Source organism: Oryx dammah, unplaced genomic scaffold (genome assembly GCF_014754425.2).
Source record: "Oryx dammah isolate SB20612 unplaced genomic scaffold, SCBI_Odam_1.1 HiC_scaffold_12, whole genome shotgun sequence".
In the NCBI taxonomy this organism is placed as follows: domain Eukaryota; kingdom Metazoa; phylum Chordata; class Mammalia; order Artiodactyla; family Bovidae; genus Oryx; species Oryx dammah.
The window spans coordinates 53,494,880-53,521,607 of record NW_024070196.1 but is presented as its reverse complement, the minus strand read 5'-3'; the positions used below and the strand labels follow the sequence as shown (position 1 = coordinate 53,521,607).

Sequence of the window (26,728 nt, the reverse complement as noted above, 5' to 3'; positions counted from 1 at the left end):
CAAAGGTCCCAATTTAATGAATGACCATATGAATCATTCTGAGGTTCCTTTCAAGCTCCAAAATTCTCTGCCTATTCACTAGGTTCTCACATGCAATCTTAAGTGGCAGTCTTGCCAAGAACCTGCACTTCACACTCTGAACTGAGGCGGAAACAAATACTGTCACGGAAAAGCAGAAATCTTAAATTTCTTTCTCTCTTCTGAACAATGCATTTCCACAGCAGTGAACCACATTTGGTGACTCAAGTCTCTCAGCAATTCTAGAGAGGAAATTGTGAAATTATCGCTGTTTGCTGAGACAGTACTTACAGTTTGCCAAAAGAGGGAGCATGGGAGCAGAAAACACATTTGTCCAAGTCTTAAAAAAAAGTTTGTTTGGATTCTGTTTTTTAGTTTTTTATTTCTTTTGCAAGGATTGGATGAAACTAAATGACAGTTACAGACAATATTTTCTTTTTAAGACTGTCTTAAGACAGAAGGGTCCAAGACTGAAAATGGACACATAACTGTAAACGATCTCTCTCTATCTTCCCCAGAAAAAACATTCACCTTATGCCTGGCTGCCACACATCAAATAGCTCTAACTAAATTGCTCTCATTAAAAAGAAAGGAAGGAGGAGCTCAGGCCAGCAGTTCTCCTAAGTAGAGAAGCAATCACATATTTAATAAAGTGCAACTTTCTTTCCTGGCTGCCATGGATTGTTTAAAAAAGAAGGATTCATTGTATATATAATCTAGATCTCACCTTTACTACAACAATGGAGAAGTTAGTGAAATAACCAAGTTTAATGAAAGTTAATCATCAGGGTGCTAAGTTACTCACTCCCTAAGGCTAAACACTCCTTGGTGCCAAGCAAGAGGAATGATGTAAGCTCCTAGAACCTTTTGTAGAAACAAGTCTTAGATTCACACTCATTAGTCACTAATACTGGGTGAAAGCCTGTGTAAGACAAGGAGGTTTCTATATATCATATCCCTACAAAGTCATTTTTTCAATACAAATTTGATTGCTGCTTTTGTAAATGCAGCTTTGGCAATTTCCCCATTTGTACATATATTTTCAATTTGCAAAAGAATTCTTCAAATTCATGTATTTTTAGTTTAAGGAACATATTCAGTCTCTTATTCAAACTACCAAAAAGTACTCTGTATCATGTTTAGCCTAAAAATTTAAGAAAGACACCTGGAAAATTCACAGAGCTTAAAAATTTGCCCCCCAAATTATATATGTTATATAAACTAATTACTTGATAGTTTAATGAAATGGTTTCTTTCATTGCTGCTGTCCACTGCATTAAAGCAATATGATATAAAATATTATTCTAAAGAAGAAAGTTAAATATTCTACAATTTCCTGAGAGTTGGTTTAATTTCCATATGCCTCTGAACAATGCTCTAAGGTAATTCTGCTAACACTTTCTAGACCTGGAAAACACATGACCTTAGATTCAGTTATTAACAGATTTATAACAGAAAAGACATTATATTATAAAATTCTATAAAATTTTATTATAAAATGCTTCTTAAAGGACAACCTTTAAAGTTGTATTTTTCCTTAACTAATACAGGAAGCAAGATAGGCAGTGGCTTTTTGAAATTTATGGTTTAGTCAGTCCCATGCAATAGCTGGCAATACTGGGTCCTAGGAGGAAAAAATCTGTGAACAAAGAAGTAGATTTCACAGGCTACATTTTTTTCCTTAATTTGGGTCATCATGTGGAAGACAAGATTATTTTCCAAAATGATTAGGCATTCTCATCAATTAGCCACCTAAAGTATCAATCCTGAAAGAAAAATGTAATAAGCTCTTCTTTTGTAAGTGCCACCTGTCAAAAACTGTCAGAGTTAGTCAAAGCTTTTCCCTGTTCCAATCAAATCATAAAATGAGTGGAAAGTCACTGTATAAAACCCATTAAGCTATGTTACTAAATGTCCAACGTTACATAAAAACTATAAATAGCTTTGCACTTTTAGGCCTTTTATTCAATTTGCTTTTCTTGAAGTAGTAATGATGTTCTGCTTCAGTGAATAAAATAATTTTGGAGCTGCCTTAGTGTTTAATCCATATACTCTTTCTGTGTGGAATGAAAGCAAGCAGTAATCAAATCAGAATTACAAGCATTCCTTGACGTATCTCTTGCTAACAATTTTAAAAATTAAGAGCACCAAAGATAGCAAAGACTGAAAAAACTAGTCACTAGGCTTAATAATCTTACAAATTGACATTCCTTTGGGGAATAAATGCTGTTTCTGGGAAGGGCATCTAGTCTTTTTCAAATATTTTTAAAGGAATTCATACTCTAAAAGGAACATCACTTACTACTGGCTTAAAAATAACAACCCAGTAGCCAACTCTGAACAAATACAATGTCCAAAAGCTGATTATTGAATTAGTAAGGGTTTGTTTCTACACACTGAACACAGTCTTTGCTCTTTCAGTACATGGTTGATCCAATAGTTGATCTAAGGGCCAAGTGAGAATTCTGATAACTGATATTTGTCCAAATAAGTAGCTAAAGTAAGCTGAGGACCAGATTCAAAGCACTTAATAACACTGAAATATTTATCTTTTTTTTTCTTACACTATGTTAAAAGAAGTTTCTTTCTATACTTTCCTGGTAAGTTCTTTCATACTCGGATGGATCCTATGTATTCTGGTGATAGCTCCTAGAAATGTAAGTAATTTCCATGCTAATGAGATTCTCTAATTATCAAGAAAGACAAAAAAAGGGTAGGACACATTTGGGAACAGACACCCAAGGCCATTAATCAAGTTTGTATATTTTGCAAGGGTGGAAACAATTTTTTTCATCAAAATGTTTTTGCTTTGTTTTCTCCAGGAAAGCTAAGAAGAACGAACCCAAGAAGGACATGCTAACCATTTGAAATCTGAGTTTTCAAATCTAAAATAAAGAAAATTTGAAAAGTATATTGAAACTGAAATGAAGTAAAGGGTGGCATATGATTTTGTATCTTTAAGGAAAAATTAAAGACATCTTCAGATACCTTGTCCAAATGAAGCAGAGATTGGAGGCACTTTGACAGTTTCTTATATTTAAAATAATAATGCCCAGAACCTACTGTGTTAGATTTTTGGTGAAAATAAGCAACAATCTTAAATTTAGTACAGTACTATACATGAATACTTACTTTAAAAAGATTAAAATTTATACTATATAAATTTTAAATAGCCATGATATGTGCACCAAGTTTTATTTGCCTTTAAATGATACAAATAAAACAAATATGTGATTCAAAATATTAAATGTTCTTGAATTGTACAGAAGAAAAAGAAACTGAAGTGAAACTGTAGGAATTGCTGAACTTCAGATAAATGTTTCTTCAAAACAAGAGATATTAGTTCCTAAAAGATTTCTCTAAAGTTAAAAAAAGATTAAGAAAAACATTAAGCCACTGGGTTATTATGTTCAAACAAAAACTTACATGTTTCTTAATGGACATGTGTTTACATTTACAGATAGTAAACTCAGTCTCTTGTCTTATAAAACAGAAGACGCCACTGATGTATAAACTAAGCGAAATAATAAAAGCCTCTTTTTCATATTAGAAACTTTTAAAACCTAAATCTACCTTAGCATTATTTTCTATGAAAACTTAATAGAGAATGGCTAATCTGAAAGCAAAATGTTGAACAAATCACTTTGAAAAAAAAAAAAGAAATACACCATGGGATTTTGCTTATAGCTAGCAGCATCAACTAATGCCCCTAACAATGGCAAATGAACTCAGAGTATCAGCCGGTCCTCTCCTCCCTCCTGAATTACCTGACCAATGGAAGTTTGGGTTTGTTGTTTCAGAAAGCATTGTTTCTTACATTCCATCAATTGTTCAAAATCATGCCACATTTTTGCTTGTTTCATATTTGGACCATGACTTTCTCGTACAGCTTTTTGTTTTTCCCGGAGTTTCTAGCATTAAAAAAAAAAAAAAAAGAATAATTAAATATCATATAGGGATTTACTTCTACTGCTCTAATCAGAAGGATATGGTATGCTTTGTACATCTGATAAATAATAGCTAAACCAGATGATATATGAAAGCTAAGATGATAAAAGTTAATTAAATTTACCATAGATCTAAGACAACCTGAAGCTAAAAAGGACAGAAAAATAGAAAAGAAGGGGAAAATAAAGGAAATCAGGCAAGTGGAGCAGTATCATGGTATATAAAAAATGCAGATTTTGGAAGTCAGAAGACTTGAGTTCCAACCTTGGCTTTGTCACTAGCCATAAGGAAGACAATTTCTCTGGACTGTAGTTTGTTCAATTGTCAATTAAGGTTAATAATAGGAGTAATTATAAAAGTATCTGCTTTATAATACTATTTTTTTCATATGACAATAGATATAGAAATAATTACAAACTATCATGTGTTATATATGTTATTATTATTAAATATTATATTCTTTCCTAAATCAGTATACTCTAAGGGTATGCTCTATGCCCAAATAAATCAAATTGTATGCAAATATTCTTCAAGGAGAAGGTCCAGTGATATTTTTAAAAGGCTCAGATCCTTATCAGAATTATTTTTGTTACTAAGAGCCTACATATATAGTTCCACCTTCCAATACTGTTCTACTTACTGACTAAAATTATAAACAGGAATAGGAACATTTTTCAGTAAACTGCGAACTGTTCTTTGGCTCTGTTATGGCAAATCAAGGAAGAGTGACAAAGAAAAGATCACACAAAGTCAGAGAGACGATGAGAGGAAAGAAAAGTAGGAAGGAAAGAAGAGAAAAACAGAGATGACAGCACACACATAAGGAAGCAGAGAGTAACAGAAATACACTCACTGACACAGACTGTCAGAAATCACCAAGAAGGGCAGAAAAACAAGCAAAGATTACATGGGAACATCCCCATCTTTTCCTCTTTTAGTATGCAGGGTTGATCTAACAGTTGATCTAAGGACACAAGTGAGAAGGCCGGTGGTCGGTACTTGCCCAAATAAGAGGCTAAACTAAACTGAGGCCAGATTCAAAATGCTTATTAAAGACTGCCCTTCCCACCTATGGCTAAGAAAAGCAAAGTTAACAGCAGACAGCAAAACAAAACAGAATGAAGAAAATATAATTTAAATATAAACAGCAAATTTTTGACACAATGCCTGGCATGCAAATACATCTACTTAACTCTATGTTACAAATAAAGTATCTTACAACAAATAATTTTATCCTTACAAACTAAAACAAAAGTAGTAAGTCAGATCAAGAGTTTTAAGAGTATTGAACATGATTTTAAGATTAAGGTACTACTTAACTGTAACTTTTCTTATATTATTGGAATAATTTCTTTTTCAAAAATCCTAACAACCAATAAAAGCTATTTAAAGAACCAAAGACAGGATGCAGGCATTGTCTGTATCAAAAATATTAAATTTAATTTGCTTCATAACCATATGTGTTTGAAACCTTTAACTTTATGAATACAACTGACTTTATAATTTATTTTTAATGTTACTGTCATGTACTACAGATTTATTTTATGGATAGTTGTAATGCACAAAAAATATTTGTCACAGATTTCATTGTTCTTAAAAGAAAGAGATGGTACAGGCGGGGGAAAGTTACAACTTTAAGCATCATATTCCACAGCATTTGGTAAGGCAAAGTCTAGTATACGATAGTGTGAATTGTAGCACTATAGCTTGGTCTAATTTCAGAAACTCAGGCTGGCCTGAGGAGGTCTGTGGATGTCCAGTCTGCTGGTTTGGAAGACTTACGCTATTGTCAGTTTGAAAGCCTAGGTATATTCTGTGTTTGCTTTGAAAATTTAGATCTATTCTAAGAGTGAGAGGATCAAGAAGCTTTCTTTCTTAAGTGATACAGCCAGACAATCAGGGCATGAGCTAATCAATGGCTCATTTTGCTCAAACATGCTTGATGTCAGACTGTTGCTACTGCTTTCCCCTCAAATCTTGCAATATAATAAAACACTACTCTGGGAGGGGAAAGAATAATCATATTTAGCCATTAAGTTTGAGTCTATGAAAGGATTCAAGGTTTGGCAAATATTTCTCTATATACAACATCCATTCTGATACAAAACAAATGAAGTGGAGGAATATTTTCATATGAAAAAGTGCATTACTTCACTTAAAAAATATCTGGATGAAAGTCTATTATTGACAATCATACTAAATCCTAAAGCCCCCAAAATCTCTAGTTAAAATACTGTACAAATGTGTGTACAACTTGATTCAAATACATACATTTGAACATGAAAGTATCCAACAGCTAAACTGTACAATGTATTGATTGAAGCAAAGCCCTATTGTTAATTTGTACTTTCAGAACAGAAAAGCCTATATTTATATAAAATCATTTCCAGGCTGCAGACTCAAGAATATTTGAACACTGAAATGAAACACTGACATATAGTTAGTATTTTAAAAGAAAAACTACAGCTAACAATTCCTAACAAATGATAATACAAACTGGACACTCCTATTAGAAAAACTAAGAGGAAACTTCAATTTTCAGTAGTGAAACTCAGTAAGAAACAGATAAAATGGTGTATAGTGAAGCATGGTTAGCATTCACTATGTAACATGGTCTTAAAATCATTGAAGATTAGAATTAGTTAGAGAAATCAGTTAGTCATTTACATCCTGATGGTTGAGGCCCCTACCACCTCTTCCACTAGGAGTGTCTCAGAGAACTGAAAAAACAAAACTCAATCATACACTCCTATTTTTAGTAGTCCTCATATAAGACTGGCAGGTAGGGGTTGAATATCTTAAGAAAAGTTTTTCGATTATTTTTAACTGAGTCAATGTTTGTAAAGGACTTAGACCAGGCCCTGGCTCATAGTAAGAGCTTTGTGCTTATTAAATAAAATAAATGAGTAAGTTTATACTTATCTTATAAACAGAGATACCTGGGAATAATGTGAAACTTGTAGTTCATTCATTACATGTGGCATTTTGTTATGTATGAACTTTTTATTTAAAACTAGATTTCTCCCTTTCCCCCAAAATCTATGTGCCTTCACTTTTATAAAAATAAATTTCTAAGGAAGAGTCTTCATTTTTCAAAGGGAGTAAGAAAGTTCTAATTTCCCCTATAACCTTAAAAAAAACTGACCATGACATAACCATGTCCTGTAAACCTGGATTATGCACACATTAAAAAACAAACAAATATTCTTACCTTTCCAAGATTTTCCTGTTCAGCAATATTTTTGGTATATTGTTCCCTAGGGAGTCAATATAATGATAGAGTTTACATTTACTTCAATTGATTTGATCATACAACTAAATAATAAATCAACATATCTATCTAAATATATTAGCTAATACAGTTTAGAGTACTAGAGTCAGAATGAAACCCATTATCAAATACTCCCTTTTCTAATCTTTAGTCAGTTCATCTAATAAACAATAACATAAGTAAAAAAACAAGGCAAAACATCATGTAAGAAATTAAGTACTATTTGTGGTTAATCTACACTTAAAACAATAGCAATACATTTGCTTAAATTACACTTTTTTGGAAGAGGCTTGCAGAAAAGAGAGAGGATACACATTAAAAAAATAACAAACCACAATAAATATCATCTAACCCTGCAATCCAACTTCTACGAAGCCTTCCTACAGAAAAACTCTTAAAACTTAATAAAAATAAAAGCAAAGACTATTCACTTCACCATTGCTTACTGTAGTAAAAATCTACAATCAACTAAATGTTGATAGATGGGGAAATGTTTAAATAAATTATGGTACATCCATTCAAAAGAATAATACAGAGTTGTAAAAAAAGAATGAGGTAGATTTATAAATACTAAACTGGACAGAATTCTAGATAAATGAGGTATGGCAATGTAGACAACATTTAATTTTTGTGCACTATACTTGATAATGGTTACTTTTTGTTTTTATAAATATTTCTTTTATAAGCTAAAAAATTATAAATTTTTAATGTAAAAAATATAAATAATATCATATGGTATTTTTAAACAAAAGTATAATTATATTTTAAGACAAAAAGTAAGATTTAAAGTGTTAAGGACAAAGACTGAAGAATGAGGACAACGGAACCAATGATAAGAAGAGAAACTTTAGACCTCAAATTTGTATCGAAAAAGACTGTATTTCTGTGAAAAGCTACACAGCAGTACTCAAGAAGAAATTACATAACACAAAATTGGGAATCTAAGAAATCATAAACCACAAAGACAAACTCTAGCAGGTTAAGTGAAGAAAGATTTGCATTTGTGTAAAAAAGGGAGGTTAACGTCTTTAGAACAGAAAGAAAGGCAATCAGAAGTACCCGAAGTCCTTACAGAGATGAAGTGAAGGTAGAATTTGTGCACAAGGATAAAAGCTAAAGGGAACAGACCCAGTCTGGATGAACCTTCATTTTGCCCATAAAATTTATGAGACACTAAGTCAGTGTTATTTGCTTTTCTAGCTCTCCAATGAAAAACAGCTCAGAGGATATAAATGACATATTACTCAGAATAATGTATGATTATAATTAAGAGAATTTTAAATAATTCATTTATTACCCCAGGTCTGAGGAATGTCCAAATTGTTTTAGGATTTCCATTTCTATTTTATCAAGAAATAAATAGGTGCATGCTCATAACACTAATATGTAATTTTATTCAAGTAGTAATTACAGAGCACCTGTTCTATACCAAGCATGTCCTGGGATTTCAAGAAGAAAACAGGGACAGACAAGGTCCTCACTCTTCAGGAACTCATACTATATCATTTCTAAAATACTGCTGCAAACATTACATTGAAGTTGAGCTCCTATGGCATATATTGTTCTCTTTATTTTATAGATGAAAAAGTGATATATCCAAGATCACAAAACTAGGAACTGGAAAAATCAGGTTAGAAACAAAATTTTATTGAGTCACTTTCTAGAACTTTGATATATAACATACTGCCTCTTTAAATAAAATTACATTTTATAAGTGATCTTTCAAAAACAAGCTAATTTCTTAGAACTTTGGCCTTACCAGAAAGTACCATAAAAGTAGAAAATGAAATGACATAAAAAATACTGTGTCTACACTAGTAATAAATTTTAAATATGTATCAGTGAGTTTAGAGTATAACTACATTTTATTCCTAAATATTCTTATCATGTACTTCTCTAGTCAGGGTGTAATATTTTTCTATTGGAAAACTGAGGAATGGTAAAGATTTACAATGATTTTTAAAATAATGGAGATCTCCTTGGAAGTCTAGTGGTTAAGACTTCTCCCAACACAGTGGGGATTGGTTTCATCCCTAGTTGGGAAACTAAGATCCCACATGGTGCACTGTGTGGTCAAAAAAATAAATAAATAAAAACGATGAAGAGGAATATCTAGAAAACAGATCAGAAAACCAATAGCTCAGGAGCAATGTTTCCTTCTTTACTAATTGTATTGATAACTTTGGAAGAAAAGAAACAATTTCTAAAACTTTTATTTTTCAAGAACAAAGTTACTTCTCACATTAGTGAACATTAGTATTGACTATATAGATTTAGTGAGCAAAATTTACATGCAATAAAATAATTTGAATAAATACATTCAGTATGTTTAATATGCTAGAGTATTAAAAATAATATCCTATTTATAGGATATCTTCAGCCTGGCTTGCATTATATAAAGAAATTTAGACTCTGCAAAACATTCTATTTCTTAGATTCCTTTTTATAATACCAATGTACTGTTGTTGTTCAGCTGCTAAGACATGTCGGACTCTTTGTGACCCCATGCACTGCAGCATGCCAGGTTTTCCCATTGCACTATCTCCTTGAGTTTGCTCAAACTCATGTCTATTGAGTCATGAATATCAATGTATAAGCTACTAAAAATCTCAACTGCAATCTTGAATAAATGTGAATCCTACACTTCATTTGAGTTCTTATTGAATGGTAAAAGCAAAGCATTTGAATTGTGATTAAGAAAGTTTATCTTGTTCACTACTGCATTTTGTTTCAAAGCTAGCAATTCAACTATAAATGTATTTTTAAGGCAGCATTTATTATGTTATAGTATGCTAGGATTACAAAAAGAAAAAAATCACCATATTAGGGCTAGTAGTATTTATGCATTCTTTGTTTCAAAGGCTGGCACTCTGCAATCACAGAATTTCTAGCTGAAGTGCAGCTGCTCACACTGCAACAATGAGCACACCAATGACCAGAGTCTAGGCCATGTGGGACTTTAAAAATAGACCAAATTTAGTGCTTATAAAAAAGCAACCATGAAATTATACATAATGCTACATGCATACATACTCAGCTGTGTCTGACTCTTTGTGACCCCATGGACTATAGCCTTCCAGGTTCCTCTGTCCATGGAATTCTCCAGGCAAGAACACTGGAATGGGTTGTCATTTCCTACTCCAAGGGATCTTCCCAACCCAGGGATCAAACCTACGTCTCTTGTGTCCCCTGCATTGGCAGGCAGATTGTTTACCACTGCACCACCTGGGAAGCTCAATGTATTCCTGAGGAGGGGGTAATGGGGATTAAGTGGCTTAATGGCTATAAGAGTTTCTGTTTCAGATGATGAAAATGTTTGGGTAATCTATAGTGGTGATGGTTACATAATATTTTGAATGTAATGAATACAACTGATTATACACTTAAAAATGGTTAAAATGGCAAATTTTATGTTATATGTCTTTTGCCACAATAAAAAGTAAGCAAGCAAACAAGAAAAATTATATGTATTCTTACTTAGTCAGGAGGGCTGGACTACCCAGAGGATGTTCCACAAGATTTAATTCTAAATAATATCTTACTGTTTGCTTATTTAGGTACTCTGTATAATTCCATCTTATCTTCTATAGATGAAAACATTAAGTAACTCAATATAAAATAACAAAATTACTTGCCTAATTGCTTTTCTTTTTTCTTGTTGATCAGAGGAGACATATGCCTTCATTTCATCAGTAGCACGACGAAGTTGTACTTCTAGGTTCTAAGTGGAAAGACTATGTTTTAGGTTAAGTCCTTGATACAGAAAAATCTCAGAAAAGTTTCTGATCCAATTTTCTTTGTCTTACCTTAATCATACAGTTTATATAATGGTATCTACTTTCTTCTTGAAGACACTCCTCGCGGAGCCCTCTGACTTCCTAAAACATAATTTTAAATGGGCAATATTATCGAAATAAAAATTAGATACAGAAAGGATAACCAAATGTACAACAAAAGAAATACTATCAGAGTATTTCCTCTTCTGCACCAAAACTTTATTGTATCAGACTAGGTTGCAATCTTTTCTAGAAACCATGCATACCACTCTACAACCTATAAGTTCAGTTATTAAGTAACTACTGTGTGCCTAGCTCTGTGCTAGGTGCTGGGGACAGAGAAGTGAACAAGACAGGTCCCTGCTCTCATTCAAGTAGAGGAGACAGATATAAACAAGGAAATGTGTAATGAAGGCAGTTGCAGATGGGGTAAGTGCTATGAAGAAAATTCTGCAGTACAATGTGATAGGGGTACTAAGTGGGCAAAGTTAGGTGATTAGAGAAGATCTCTAGGAGGCAGTAACATTTAGGCTGAGACCTAAATTGGTGAAAGAAAAAGAGAGAGAAAGGCAAAGAGCTGGTGGTAGAGTATCCCAGAGAGAGAAGAATATATGCAAATCTGCCCCTGAGGAGAAAAAAAGCTTGGCCTGTTTGAAGTACAAGAAGAAGGCTAGTATGTCTGGGGTCTGTGGATGAGGAGGAGAACATCTGGATATGAAGTTCATGGAGCAGGTAGGGTCTTGAAAACCAAAGTTTTGAAGTTAGATTTTATGTGCAACAGGAAGCTGGTAGAAAGAAGGTAGTTTAAGTGTTGTACCGGTTTCTTTGGCTGCTCTATGGAGAATAAACCTTAGAGAAAGGCAAGTGTGGAGGGGGAGAGGAGGTTGTAGGTTACTGTGGTAGTCAAGCAAAGACATGATGGGGCCTGGACTCTGGCAGTAGGGGTGCAGATGGAGAATTTAGGGTGTGTACATCAAGTTTGAAGAAATAAAAATCTCTGCAACTTGGTAGACAGACTCAAGGCATGAGGGCAAAGATCTGGGAATCTTTTGAAATTGGTGTAGTGAAAACATGCATACAAAGTCAGTTTCTGCTAGGTTGTTAAAATAAGAACTATCTTCTTACCTGTTCTAATTTGGACCGATTGCTTTCAAGGCCTGCAGCACAGCTATCATACTGGGATTTCTTTTCATCACACTCTTGGGTTAACTCCTAGTATGAAAAGGGTGATTGATTGAATAAATTAAAAAAACGAAGGCCTAAAAGGTGACTCTGAAACAATACGCGCCCTTGTCAGTCTTGTAACTTAACTCTAAGCTTCTTGGCATACTAACGAGTTATTTATACAACAACCAGATATTTGAGCATTATGACAGATGAAGGTGCTGATAAAAAGAATAGCTGCCAAAAAAAAAAAAAAAAAAGAATAGCTGCCATGTATTGAGTTGTGTGCCAGGCTCTCTGTTAGAAGCTGGGGATATAAGAGTGAACAAAAGAGTCAAAAATCCTTCCTTTCAAGTAATGCTCAGACAAGTAAACAGGCTGAGTGCTACGAGAGACAAATGCAAGGTGTTACAGGAGCACATGCAACCCTCATTGGACTTAACCCAGGCTTGGGGATCAGTAGGGACAACATCCTGGAGAAACTGATATCTAAGCTGAGGTGCCAAGGATTAGTAAGAATAGTTAGACAGACTAGGAGACAGACAAGGAGGAGAGTGTTCAGAAAAAAGGAACACTATGTATGAAGTCTTGGAAGATTAGAGAGAAGGACAATTTAGGATGTGTAAGTAGTTTATTATACTGGAGCACGTCTGGGAAGTGTGAGAAGGGGCTGAAGACTTTGGCAGAGGCCTGATCAGAACTTTGTAAACCATGTTAAGGGTGTCTGAGCTTTACCCTTGACAATAACTAAATCTCACAACAACCCCTTAAGGTAAATGCTAATATCCTCACATTGTGCTTAGAGAAAGTTCACAGAGGACAAGTATCTTGCAAAAGATTAAATGGCTGGAAAGAGGTGTTAGAATTTGAACTCACGCTGTTTGAGTAGTTTCACGCTTTTTTCTAATGTAATATTTTAAAGCTGCTGCTGCTGCTGCTGCTAAGTAACTTCAGTCGTGTCCGACTCTGTGCGACCCCATAGACGGCAGCCCACCAGACTTCCCCGTCCCTGGGATTCTCCAGGCAAGAACACTGGAGCGGGTTGCCATTTCCTTCTCCAATAATATTTTGAAGCAGATAATCTGAAAATTTGCTACCAACACCTAGAAATGCTAAAAGTATCAACAAATGCTTGATAAGGTAGGGTAAGCATCCTGTCAAATGGAGAGCTAACTGAACTCTCAAAAAGTAAAACGAATTACCAGAGTTAGAAACAAAGGATGACAGCCTGTGGATACCCTTGGTGAAGGGAGTTGGGAGTCAATCTTGATAACAGAATGATTAGAATGGCTAGGCAGGGCAAAAGACCTTGAAATCTATGAGTAAAGGGTTAACACCAGGCCAGCCTGGGAATGACCTTGGTTTTACATAGCACAGTTTCCTCGGGAACAAGAGAGTTAACATTACTGGGTAATGTTGTGTGGTGCTTCTATTGCCGGATGGGACTGCATCTGGGTTGGGGTGACTAGCAAAGTATAAAAGATTGGTGGGAAAAAGATGCCATCGTTTTCATGTATCAAAGTGACCTACAGACACCTGAGGCTCTCATGGTTGACAGTCACATGCACCCCAAATAGGAGAAGGGGCAATAGAGGCTATGTACTTGGGTAGCTGCTAGGCCTGTGAATGAGATGAAGATACTATAGTAGACGAAAGACTTTTTTTGTCTGTGAGTCTGATGGAAAACTGATCATTAAATGTAGCTATGTTGCTTCAGAGGCAGATGGAACAAAGGTGCCTGTCCTCAGCAAGTTTGGGATTTGGATTTACCCTATGTACGTGATCTAAGAAGTTCCAAGCTGAGACATTAACTCAAAATTAGCTCCAAACCTGTGACATTCAGAACAGAGAATATGAGCAGAACAACAGCAAAAACACCCTGGAGGGACACACCCTCCATCCTAGCTGCCAGGATTCAAGAGAAAAAACCCTACTAAATTAAGCTCACAATCCAAAACTATAAATATTCAGGGAATAATCAATCCATTATGAGTGAGAATTAGAAGATATAAAACAGCAGGAGTAAACCTCCTCTAGCAGGAGAATACTAGAAATAAATCTATTAAATAAGTATACTTAATATTTTATTAAAGGAGGAACTGAAAACAAAAGACTGAAAAAGGTACAGTGAGTAAAAAAACAGACAAAAATGAAAAAGAAGTCACTGAAATTAAAAACTAATAGGCGACATAAATATAAGATTAGCTCAGGAGATAAAAGAATGAATTAGAAAACAGAGCTGAAGAAATTATCAAAAATTCATCACAAAGAGACAAAGAGATGAAAATATGAAAATGAGGTTAAACAACAGAGAACAGAATAAATACATCTAACATATATCTAACAGAATTGCTGAAGAACAGACTAGAAAGACCAGGGGAGAGAATATTTGAAGACATGTAGAATATGTCCAGAATTAATGAAAGACAAAAAGCATGAATTGCAGCAGAGCAAATAACACTAAATCTATACTTAGATCATGTCAGTGAAATGGGACAACACCATAGACAAAGATAAAAATAATAAAACTGTCTATGGAATCAAGGGAATCCCTATCAAAATACCAATGGTACTTTTCACAGCACTAGAACAAATAATTATAAAACTTGCATGGAAACACAAAAGACTCTGAAAAGCCAAAACAATCTTCAGAAAGTAGAACAGAGCTGGAAGTACCACATGCCCTGACCTCAGACTATACTACAAAACTACAGTAATCAAAACAGTATGATGTTGGCACCCAGGAGAGACACACAGATCAATGCAACAGAAAAAAAGCCCAGAAATAAACCCACACACTTATGGTCAATTACTCTATGACAAAGAAAACAAGAATATACAATTGAGAAAAGACAGTCTCTTCAATAAGTGGTGCTGGGAAAACTGGACAACTACATGTAAAAGAATGAAATTAGAACATTTTCTCACACCATGTACAAAAATAAACTCAAAATGGATTAAAGACCTAAATGTAAGAAATCATAAAACTTAGAGAACATAGGTAGAATACTTTCTGACATCAATAAATCATAGCAATATTTTTTGGATCTGTCTCCTAAAACAAAGGTAACAAAGGCAAAAATGAACAAATGGAACTTAATTAAATTTAAAATCTTTTTCATAGCAAAGGAAACCATCAGCAAAACAAAAGATAACCTACTGAGTGGTAGAAAATATTTTTTAATTTATTGGTGATAAAAGGTTAATATCCAAAATATATAAATAGCTCATACAACTCAGTATCAAAAAAAGGCCCATTTAAAAAATAGAAGACCTGAAGAGTCAGGTTTTTACCAAAGACATACAGATGGTCAACAGCACAGGAACAGATGCTCATCATCATTAACAAGCAGAGAAATGCAAATCAAAACCACAGTGAGATACCACCTGACACCTGTCAGAATGGCTAGCACCAAAAAAGACCACTAATAATTTGTTATTCATGAGGATGTGGAGAAAAGGGAACCCTTGTACACAGTTGGTGAGAATGTAAATTGATGCAGCTACCATGGAAAATAGTGTGGAGGTTGCTCAAAAAACTAAAAACAGAACCACCATATGATCCAGCAATTCCATTTCTGAGTATATATCCAAAGAAAACAAAAACATTAATTTGAAAAGATATATGCACGCCAATGTTCACAGCAGTATTATTTACAATAGCCAAGATATGCAAGCAACCAAAATGTCCATCAAGAGATGAATGGAAAAAGAAGATGTGAGATACACACACACACACACACACTCACTCACTATGGAACACTACTCAGTCACTAAAAGCAAAGAAATTTTGCCATTTACAACAACATGATGAACCTGGACTGTATTATGCTTATTGAAATAAGTCAAAAAGAGAAAGACAAACACTATATGATATTACTTATATGTGGAGTCTAAAACAAACTAGTGAATATAACAACAAAAATTAAAACCAATTATAGGGAAGACATTACCTAAAAAGAAATGAGAATTAAATCAATAGCATATCCTTCAACACAACAAGAGAAAAGAGAAAGCAATGAAAATAGTTTTTTTCTGACCAAGTGACTATTGAAGAGGAAAAACAAAGATGGTTTACTTTTGGCAATGATTCTTTCCTGAGAGAACTACTAAAAGAAAACAAAACAAGGAAATTTCATTTCAGGAAGAAAGAAACTGAATCCAGAAGTAAGGAATAAAGTACATGAGGCAATGGCAAGAATTCCTAAATATGTGGGTAAATCTAAACAGGAAATGACTGTATGAAGTAGTAATTATTATAACAGTAATGACCACCATGACAACCACTTTTAGAGTTGAAGAAATAAAATGGAAATTAAATACCAGAGGATAAGAACACATGTGTAAGGCAAGAGAGGGTATGAAATCATTCTGAGGCCCTTGTATTGTTCAGGAGATTAACAACTGTTCAGCTGATTAACTTTAGGCAAGAAAAATGTGCTAAAAATATAAGAGTAAACAATATCAGAACAGGAGTAGAAAAGGAAATAAAGGGAAAAAAAAGATAAAGAAAACAGGATTGGTACAATGGAAAGTAGAAAAAGAAACCATAGAAAAGCATAGTCAATAGGATGTGCAAAACATAAATAAATTCCAACGTATCAATAATAAGAGAAAATATAAACAGGACTAAACTCACTAATTAAAAGACAAGTTCTCAAACTGGATGTAAGAAACTATATCTACACAAAATCCCCTATATGATATTTAAGAGACATATGTAGGACAAAAATAAGGATGCAGACAGCTGAAATTAAAGAAAGACATACCAAGCAATATTAAACATAAGAAAGCTGGCACACTTATATTAATAGCAAACAAAATAAGACCCTTAGTCAAAAAAGCACTGCAAGGAATTGAGTCATAAAATAATAATAAAATGAATAATTTACCAGGAAGTATTTTTTTTAAAACCAGGAATCTTTTTCTAAATTGTAAAATACACATAATCTAAAACTTAACTATTTTAACTATTTTTAAGGCTGCAGTTCAGAAGTATTAAAACATTCACATTATTGTACAACTAATCTCCAAAACTCTTTTTATCTTGCAAAACTTAAACTCTACATCCATTACACCAAAAGTCCCTATTCACCAGGAATTTTTGAACAGGCACATTCAAGAACCTTGATCTGATAAACACATGGAGAACTCAGTACTCAACAACTGGAAAATATATTCTTTTCCAGATCAAGTCATTAAAAAAATTATGTTGGCCTCAGCTCTCTCCATGGCCACCCTTAACTCCTGAAGACTGTGGAGCTACTCTTTAAAAATCCTCAAGGAAAGAAAGCATGATGTAATGATTTTTATGCCCAATCAAGCAGTGATTGAAATATTTAACGCAACAAACCCTAGAAACCTAAGAACTCATCAGGGAATATTGTTCTTCTAAGCTTTGAGGACTCTACTAGAAAACAAATGAGAGACAATAAAAAGTAGGAAAATGGGTAGTGAGAGGATTAGTAATGAGCACCGACTCTAACAAGTACAGGTATAATACTAAAGACAAAAGGGAAAACTAACAGAACAGAACAGAAAGTAAATGTTACATACTCTGACAATGTAGACACGATACGTAAAATCTGCAGGGAGGGGAAGGGATAAAGAAGGTGGAAGGTAGAATGAGTAAGCTGGTTTCCTCAGTAAGCAGTTTTCCATTGCTGGGGATGGTAAGGGAAGGGCAACAGATATAATTTAAAGCTGATGAATCAAGTCATAGTATAAGCATATTACATGTATAAAGGCAAACAGTAAGAAAGACAAATGACCAAAATGAGGTGCTAAAGGAGAGGGAAGAAGAAGTTTAGAGGAAAAATATCAATTTCATCATTACTCATAGTGGGAATTAATAGATACTATCAACAGTAATGAAATATTAATGGCGGCATTACAGATACAACCAGTAGAGCAAAACCACAAGCCAGAAAATATGAGACAGAGACAGAGACAGAGAATGAACAGAGGAATTTATTTTTACAGGCTATAAAATCAGAAGCAAAACATAATAAAGTACACAAAGACCAAATATGTTTGCATATCAATAAATATGAACTGGCTAAACTTATTTATTTCAATAAACCTGTCAGATTATATCATATAACAAAACACAACTCAAGATCTATTCAGAGACATACCTAAAACAAAGCAACTTTTTAAAAGTTGAAAGCAAAAGATGGGCAAAAGGATAGCAGGTACAATGAAAACAAAAGGAAGCAGACATTAATATGTCAGAGTTGACTTCTGCCCCCTCACCCCAAAAAGCCTTTGTTTTTTTCTAAGACAGTAGAACAAAGGTGTGGAGAGCAAACTTCAGGAAGCCAATAAATAATTACCTATTCATTAATTTTCAGAAAATTTCTAGAAAATACACAAAGAGCTGTTAACATTATTTGTAGGGAGTGTGCTGGGGTGGGATGTAGAGAGAAATAATTTCAATTCCTTCCCTTAAATAATTCTTTAGAGTTTGAATTCTTGCCAAGAGCATGGTTTTACTTCTATAAGAAAAAGCAATCAATAAGAAATATTTCAGTGAAATCAATAATTACCATATTATATACTCTAAAACAAGTATTTTAGCTTTAGCAATTACATGTATTATGCCATTTACTTACATATAATTTGAGGAACAGTTTCTAAAAAACAAACATGAAACTTCAAGATGCTAGCTAATTCCAGATAATTATAAAAGATTTAGATAAATATAAGTTGTATATCTTAAGTTGCGACGCTCCAATTTTCAAATTATTATGAATATTCAATTTATAACAAAACGCAAATACAAAAGAAGGGAAACGTATTAATACTTCACTGTAAAATTTCCTAAATTTTGAGAGTTGTCCCATTAAAACAAGAAGTGTAAAGTATTTTTTAAGTACTCCTGCACTTTAACAATATGATAGGGGCTTCCCTGGTATCTCAGTGGTAAAGAATTTGCCTACCAATACAGGAGACAAGGGTTCAATTCCTGATCCAGGAAGATCCCACTTGCCGCAGAGCAACTAAGCATGTGCGTCACAACTATTGAGCCTGTGCTCTAGAGCCTGGGAGTCACAATTGCTGAAGCCACAAGCTGCAGCCACTGAAACCTGTGCTCCCTAGAGCTGGCGCTCGGCAGCAAGAGGAGCCACCACAATGAGAAGCCCTCCCACCACAACTAGAGAAAGCCCGTTCACAAAGAAGACCCAGCACAGCTATAAATAAAGAAATTAAATTATTTAAAAAATGATAATACATCCATGTAGTTTCAAGTGTTAGATATACTTGCACAAGTTAAAAATAAATACCATTCAAACTAGAAAACAATTAAGAATTTCAGTTACTATTTGGAAATAGCTCAAAGTCAATGAAGTGGCTTTTTTTTCAGTATACTTTTCATTACAAAAGGTTTCTGGGTAAAAATAAACTATACAGGGATGTAGGAGATTGACATATGGAGATAAACAAAATGAACATTAGGGACTCAATAAGGTCATTGAACTCAAACATTTAAAAAAACCAAATGGGTGATAAAAATGTGGGCATGTTCTATACTCTTTTCTTTTTTTTAGACTTTTAAAACTGTGGTAAAATACACATAAAATAAAAATAATCAGAATAAATAAAAATACTTATTATTTTTTGGCTGTGTTAGGTCTCAGCTGTGACAAGCTGACTTCTCTCTAGTTGTGGTGCACGGGCTTAGTTGCCCTGTCACGTGTGGGATCTTAGTTCCTTGACCAGGGATTGAACCCACACCCATGCATTGGAAGGCAGATTCTTATCTACTGGGCCACCAAGGAGGTCCCACTTAAACCATTTTTAAGTGCACAGTTCAGTGGCATTAAATATATTCACACTGCTGTAACAACCATCACCACTATCTATCTATCTACAGAACTCTTTCCATCTTTTAAAATTGAAACTCTGTCCCCATTACTTTTCAACATGGCAGAAGACAGAGATGAAAAGCTTACAGGACTTCGGTGCCCCTTTGATTTGATGAAAATGTTAAGAAATGAAGAGCTGTATTATCTGAGAATGGTGGTGAGATAGCTATATTTCTTTGAAATGGAACAGGCAGGAAATACTTATACAGAGAAATCCAGTTAAAATACATAAATGAATTTCAGGTTCTGGTTATATTTTATAATAAATGACTGTATAGAATTTAATCTAGTATATGGTTTTACTGAGAAAATCAATTTTTTTGAAAGGCAATAGTATTACTTCCTTTAAAACTATTTCTAATAGTTATAATGATCAATAACTTTTTAAAACAGTTCTTGTGTATTAGTCATTGCTATTGCTAAAGCATCGCCACGAACAAAGCTAGTGGAGGTGATGGAATTCCAGTTGAGCTATTTCAAATCCTGAAAGATGATGCGGTGAAAGAGCTGCACTCAATATGCCAGCAAATTTGGAAAACTCAGCAGTGGCCACAGGACTGGAAAAAGTCAGTTTTCATTCCAATCCCAAAGAAAGGCAATGCCAAAGAATGCCCAACTACCGCACAGTTGCACTCATCTCACACGCTAGTAAAAAATGCTCAAAATTCTGCAAGCCAGGCTTCAGCAATACGTGAATCATGAACCTCCAGATATTCAAGCTAGTTTTAGAAAAGGCAGAGGAACCAGAGATCAAATTGCCAACATCTGCTGGATCATGGAAAAAGCAAGAGAGTTCCAGAAAAACATCTATTTCTGCTTTCTTGACTATGCCAAAGCCTTTGACTGTGTGGATCACAATAAACTGTGGAAAATTCTGAAAGAGATGGGAATACCAGACCACCTGACCTGCCTCTTGAGAAACCTGTATCCAGGTCAGGAAGCAACAGTTAGAACTGAACATGGAACAACAGACTGGTTCCAAATAGGAAAAGGAGTACATCAAGGCTATATATTGTCATCCTGCTTATTTAACTTATATGCAGAGTATATCATGAGAAATGCTGGGCTGGAAGAAGCACAAGCTAGAATGAAGATTGCCGGGAGAAATATCAATAACCTCAGATATGCAGATGACACCACCCTTATGGCAGAAAGTGAAGAGGAACTAAAGCCTCTTGATGAAAGTGAAAGAGGAGAGTGAAAAAGTTGGCTTAAAGCTCAACATTCAGAAAACAAAAATCATGGCATCTGGTCCCATCACTTCATGGCAAATAGATAGGGAAACAGTGTAAACAGTGTCAGATTTTATTTTGGGGGACTCCAAAATCACTGCAGATGGTGATTGCAGCCTTGAAATTAAAAGACGCTTACTCCTTGGAAGGAAAGTTATGACCAACCTAGATAGCATATTCAAAAGCAGAGACATTACTTTGCCAACAAAGGTCCATCTAGTCAAGGCTATGGTTTTTCTAGTGGTCATATATGGATGTGAGAGTTGGACTGTGAAGAAAGCTGAGCACCGATGAATTGATGCTTTTGAACTGTGGTGTTGGAGAAGACTCTTGAGAGTCCCTTGGATGGCAAGGAGATCCAACCAGTCCATCCTAAAGGAGATCAGTCCTGGGTGTTCTTTGGAAGGAATGATGATAAAGCTGAAACTCCAGTACTTTGGCCACCTCATGCAAAGAGTTGACTCATTGGAAAAGACCTTGATGCTGGGAGGGACTGGGGGCCGGAGGAGAAGGGGACGACAGAGGATAAGATGGCTGGATGGCATCACCAACTCGATGGACATGAGTTTGGGTGAACTCTGGGAGTTGGTGATGGACAGGGAGGCCTGGCGTGCTGCAATTCATGGGGTCGCAAAGAGTCAGACATGATTGAGCAACTGAACTGAACTGACTGCAAAGTACCTTACATGTGTTATTTCATAATTTTATTACCACTCTATTAAGAAGGGATTGGTTTACAGGTGCAGACACAATATAGAGATGAAGTCATCTACCTAAGGTTATTTAGGGTCTGCCTGATTCTGTAGCTTCTCCAGAAGGAAAATTCTCTAGGCAGCTATACTTAGTTCCATATTACCCTCCTTTCTTCTCATCCTTACCCACAAGCATAGCCAGTTCAACTAAGGATGGATCCTTGATCTGACCTGAAGAGAGCAGTAATCTCTGAGTTGGTCTGGCATAGAAGACTGCTCTCCAAAGAGAGGCACTGCACCAGGAATTTAAATTAGAAAATGCAGAGAAAATGGGAATTATAAGTTCAGAACTTCAATACATATGTAGAGAAAGGCTACAGTGTGAGATGTGAACATTGAGGAGCCATAAGCAAGCTAAGGTTACAACTATGCCAATCCAAAGAATGAGGAAAAACTAAAAAATGGAGAAAAAAAACAGCACACAGGTAGACACATGCTGTGGCAGAACAGTGAGAAGCCAATATGGAGTGATTCACTGAGTCATGTTATTGGTGTAGTACGAGTTCTTTTTTTTTTTTTAATATAAATTTATTTATTTTAATTGGAGGCGAATTACTTTACAATATTGTAGCGGTTTTGCCATACATTGACATGAATCTGCCATGGATGTACGTGTTCCCCATCTTGAACCCCCCTTCCATATCCCTCCCCATCCCATCCCTCTGGGTCATCCCAGTGCCCCAGCCCCGAGCATCCTGTCTCATGCATCAAACATGGCTGGCAATTCATTTCACATATGATAATATACGTTTCAATGCCATTCTCCCAAATCATCCCACCCTCACCCTCTCCCACAGAGTCCAAAAGAGTGTTCAATACATCTGTGTCTCTTTTGCTGTCTTGCATATAGAGTTATCATTACCATCCATCTAAATTCCATATATATGCGTTAGTATACTGTATTGGTGTTTTTCTTTCCAGTTTACTTCACTCTGTATAATAAGCTCCAGTTTCATCCACCTCGTTAGAACTGATTTAAATGTATTCTTTTTACTGGCTGACTAATATTCCATGGTGTATATGTACCACAGCTTTCTTATCCATTTGTCTGCTGATGGACATCTAGGTTGCTTCCAAGTCCTAGCTATTGTCAACAGTGCTGAGATGAACACTGGGGTACACGTGTCTCTTTCGATTCTGGTTTCCTCAGTGTGTATTCCCAGCAGTGGGATTGCTGGGTCATAAGGCAGTTCTATTTCCAGCTTTTAAGGAATCTCCACGCTGTTCTCCATAGTGGCTGTCCTAGTTTGCATTCCCACCAACAGTGTAAGAGGGTTCCCTTTCTTTAGAACTTTGCTCTGCTATGTACCAGCTGTGTGATCTTGGGCAAGTCCTTTACCCTGTGTGCTTTTATTTGCTCCTTTGTGTAAACGGTGATTTATCTAACTGGGTGGTTATGTGGCCTGAATGAAAAACATAATAGTGCCTGGCACACAGAAAGCACTTGATAAATGCTCTTATTATCACTGCTGCTGTTGTTGCTGCTGTTCAGTCACTAGGTAGTGTCCCACTCTTTTGCACCTTCCTGGACTACAGTCCACCAGGCTCCTCTGTCCATGACTTTTTCAGGCAAGAACACTGGAGTGGCTTACCATTTCCTTCTCCAGGGCATCTTTCTGACTAGGGGTCAAACCCACATCTCCTACATAGGCAGGCAGATGCTTTACTGCTGTGCCACCTGAGAAACCCTCTTACTATCACATACATTGATATTATCCACAAGTTCCTGCTAAAGTCCCTGAAGCTTCCCTGAACCCAAATGCTCAGGCAGTAGTACCTCCAACTGCTCCAGACAGACTATAGTTTTGATCTTTGGATTTCCATAACAGTGCATTTCCTTTGTGTGTGTTAGTTGCTCAGTCATATCCAACTCTTTGTGATCCCATGAGGCTTCTCTATCCGTGGGATTTCTCAAGCAAGAATAAGGGAGTGGGTTGCCACTCCCTTCTCCAGGGGATCCTCTTCACCCAGGAATTGAACCCAGGTCTCCCACACTGCAGGCAAATTCTTGACCATTTGAGCTACCCAGGAAGCATTTCCTTTAATGAACTAAATGCTCTTTCAATAACTCTCCCCATTTAAAATGTAAATGGATTTAATGAAAGAACTACAGGCATACTGCCTCAGTTCAGTCCAGTCGCTGAGTCGTGTCAGACTCTTTGTGACCCCATGAATTGCAGCACACCAGGCCTCCCTGTCCATCACCAACTCCCGGAGTTCACTCAAACTCATGTCCATCGAGTCAGTGATGCCATCCAGCTATCTCATCCTCTGTCATCCCCTTCTCCTCCTGCCCCCAATCCCTCCCAGCATCAGAGTCTTTTCCAGTGAGTCAACTCTTTGCATAAGGTGGCCAGAGTATTAGAGTTTCAGCTTCACCATCAGTCCTTCCAATGAACACCCAGGACTGATCTTTAGGATGGACTGGTTAGATCTCCTTGCCATCCAAGGGACTCTCAAGAGTCTTCTCCAACACCACAGTTCAAAAGCATCAATTCTTCAGCGCTTAGCTTTTTTCACAGTCCAAATCTCACAGCCATACATGACCACTAGAAAAACCACAGCCTTGACTAGACGGACGGACCTTTGTTCGCAAGGTAATATCTCTGCTTTTGAATATGCTATCTAGTTTGGTCATAACTTTCCTTCCAAGGAGTAAGCGTCTTTTAATTTCATGGCTGCAGTTACCATCTGCAGTGATTTTGGAGCCCCCCAAAATAAAGTCTGACACTGTTTACACTGTTTCCCCATCTATCTGCCATGAAGTGATGGGACCAGATGCCATGATCTTCGTTTTCTGAATGTTGAGCTTTAAGCCAACTTTTTCACTCTCCTCTTTCACTTTCATCAAGAGGCTTTAGTTCCTCTTCACTTTCTGCCATAAGGGTGGTGTCATTTGCATATCTGAGGTTATTGATATTTCTCCCGGCAATCTTGATTCCAGCTTGTGTTTCTTCCAGTCCAGCGTTTCTCATGATGTACTCTGCATAGAAGTTAAATAAGCAGGGTGACAATATACAGCCTTGACATACTCCTCTTCCTATTTGGAACCAGTCTGTTGTTCCGAGTCCAGTTCTAACTGTTGCTTCCTGACCTGCATATAGGTTTCTCAAGAGGCAGGTCAGGTGCTCTGGTATTCCCATCTCTTTCAGAATTTTCCACAGTTTATTGTGATCCACACAGTCAAAGGCTTTGACATAGTCAAGAAAGCAGAAATAGATGTTTTTCTGGAACTCCCTTGCTTTTTCCATGATCCAGTGGATGCTGGCAATTTGATCTGTGGTTCCTCTGCCTTTTCTAAAACCAGCTTGAACATCTGGAAGTTTACGGTTCACGTATTGCTGAAGCCTGGCTTGCAGAATTTTGAGCATTACTTTACTAGGGTGTGAGATAAGTAAGAGAGTGCAACTGTGTTCGAGAATTCTTTGGCATTGCCTTTCTTTGGGACTGGAATGAAAACTGACCTTTTCCAGTCCTGTGGCCACTGCTGAGTTTTCCAAATTTGCTGGCATATTGAGTGCAGCACTTTCACAGCATCATCTTTCAGGATTTGAAATAGCTCAACTGGAATTCCATCACCTCCACTAGCATTGTTCGTAGTGATGCTTTCTAAGGTCCACTTGACTTCACATTCTAGGATGTCTGGCTCTAGGTGAGTGATCACACCATCGTGATTATCTAGGTCGTGAAGATCTTTTTTGTACAGTTCTTCTGTGTATTCTTGCCACCTCTTAACATCTTCTGCTTCTGTTAGGTCCACACCATTTCTGTCCTTTATCGAGCCCATCTTTGCATGAAATGTTCCCTTGGTATCTCTAATTTTCTTGAAGAGATCTCTAGTCTTTCCCATTCTGTTGTCTTCCTCTATTTCTTTGCATTGATCACTGAGGAAGGCTTTCTTATCTCTCCTTGCTATTCTTTGGAACTCTGCTTCCAGAGTTCTAGAAACAAGCAGAAGATGTAAAATATGCTAGAGATGCTAGAGTGAAGCTCCAAAAGGGTATATCTTTCCTTTTCTCCTTTGCTTTTCTCTTCTCTTTTTCTCACAGCTATTTGTAAGGCCTCCCCAGACAGCCATTTTGCTTCTTTGCATTTCTTTTCCTTGGGGATGGTTTTGATCCCTGTCTCCTGTACAATGTCACGAACCTCTGTCCATAGTTCATCAGGCACTCTATCTATCAGATCTAGTCCCTTAAATCTATTTCTCACTTCCACTGTATAATCATAAGGGATTTGATTGAGGTCATACCTGAATGGTCTAGTTGTTTTCCCCACTTTCTTCAATTTAAGTCTGAATTTGGCAATAAGGAGTTCATGACCTGAGTCACAGTCTTTACAAACATATATTTTTACTGTATTTTATTAATACTATTATAGAGAAATTTTATCATCACTAGAAATACATATAACTGTTCCCTATGGGTTTCCCTAGTGGCTCAAACAATAAAGAATTTGCCTGCAATTCGGGAGACCTGGGTTCGATCCCTGGGTCGGTAAGATCCCCTGCAGATGGGAACGGCTACTCACTCCAGTATTCTGGCCTGGAGAATCCCATGGACAGAGGAGCGTGGTGGGCTACAGTCCATGGGGTGGCACACGAAGTGTTGGACATGACTGAGTGACTTTCACTTTCACTTTTTATCTGCAAGTTGCTGGCACAAGAAAAGCCCTAACAAAATCAATTACTAGAATATACCCA

At 36.0% G+C, this 26,728-nt stretch overlaps 1 protein-coding gene across 1 annotated transcript in view; it reads right to left on the bottom strand.

Annotated features, from left to right (window-relative positions):
* Positions 1 to 3,177: 3,177 nt before the first annotated feature.
* The window catches only part of IFT81 (intraflagellar transport 81), an 86,335-nt gene continuing 62,784 nt past the window's right edge, over positions 3,178 to 26,728 (bottom strand). Inside the window, exons 11-15 of the mRNA XM_040250689.1 lie at positions 12,139 to 12,225; positions 11,044 to 11,115; positions 10,873 to 10,958; positions 7,178 to 7,223; positions 3,178 to 3,929 (exon numbers count right to left, since the gene is read on the bottom strand). Coding sequence (XP_040106623.1) covers positions 3,747 to 3,929; positions 7,178 to 7,223; positions 10,873 to 10,958; positions 11,044 to 11,115; positions 12,139 to 12,225 — 474 coding nt within the window. The 3' untranslated portion in view covers positions 3,178 to 3,746. The remainder of the gene's footprint in view (positions 3,930 to 7,177; positions 7,224 to 10,872; positions 10,959 to 11,043; positions 11,116 to 12,138; positions 12,226 to 26,728) is intronic.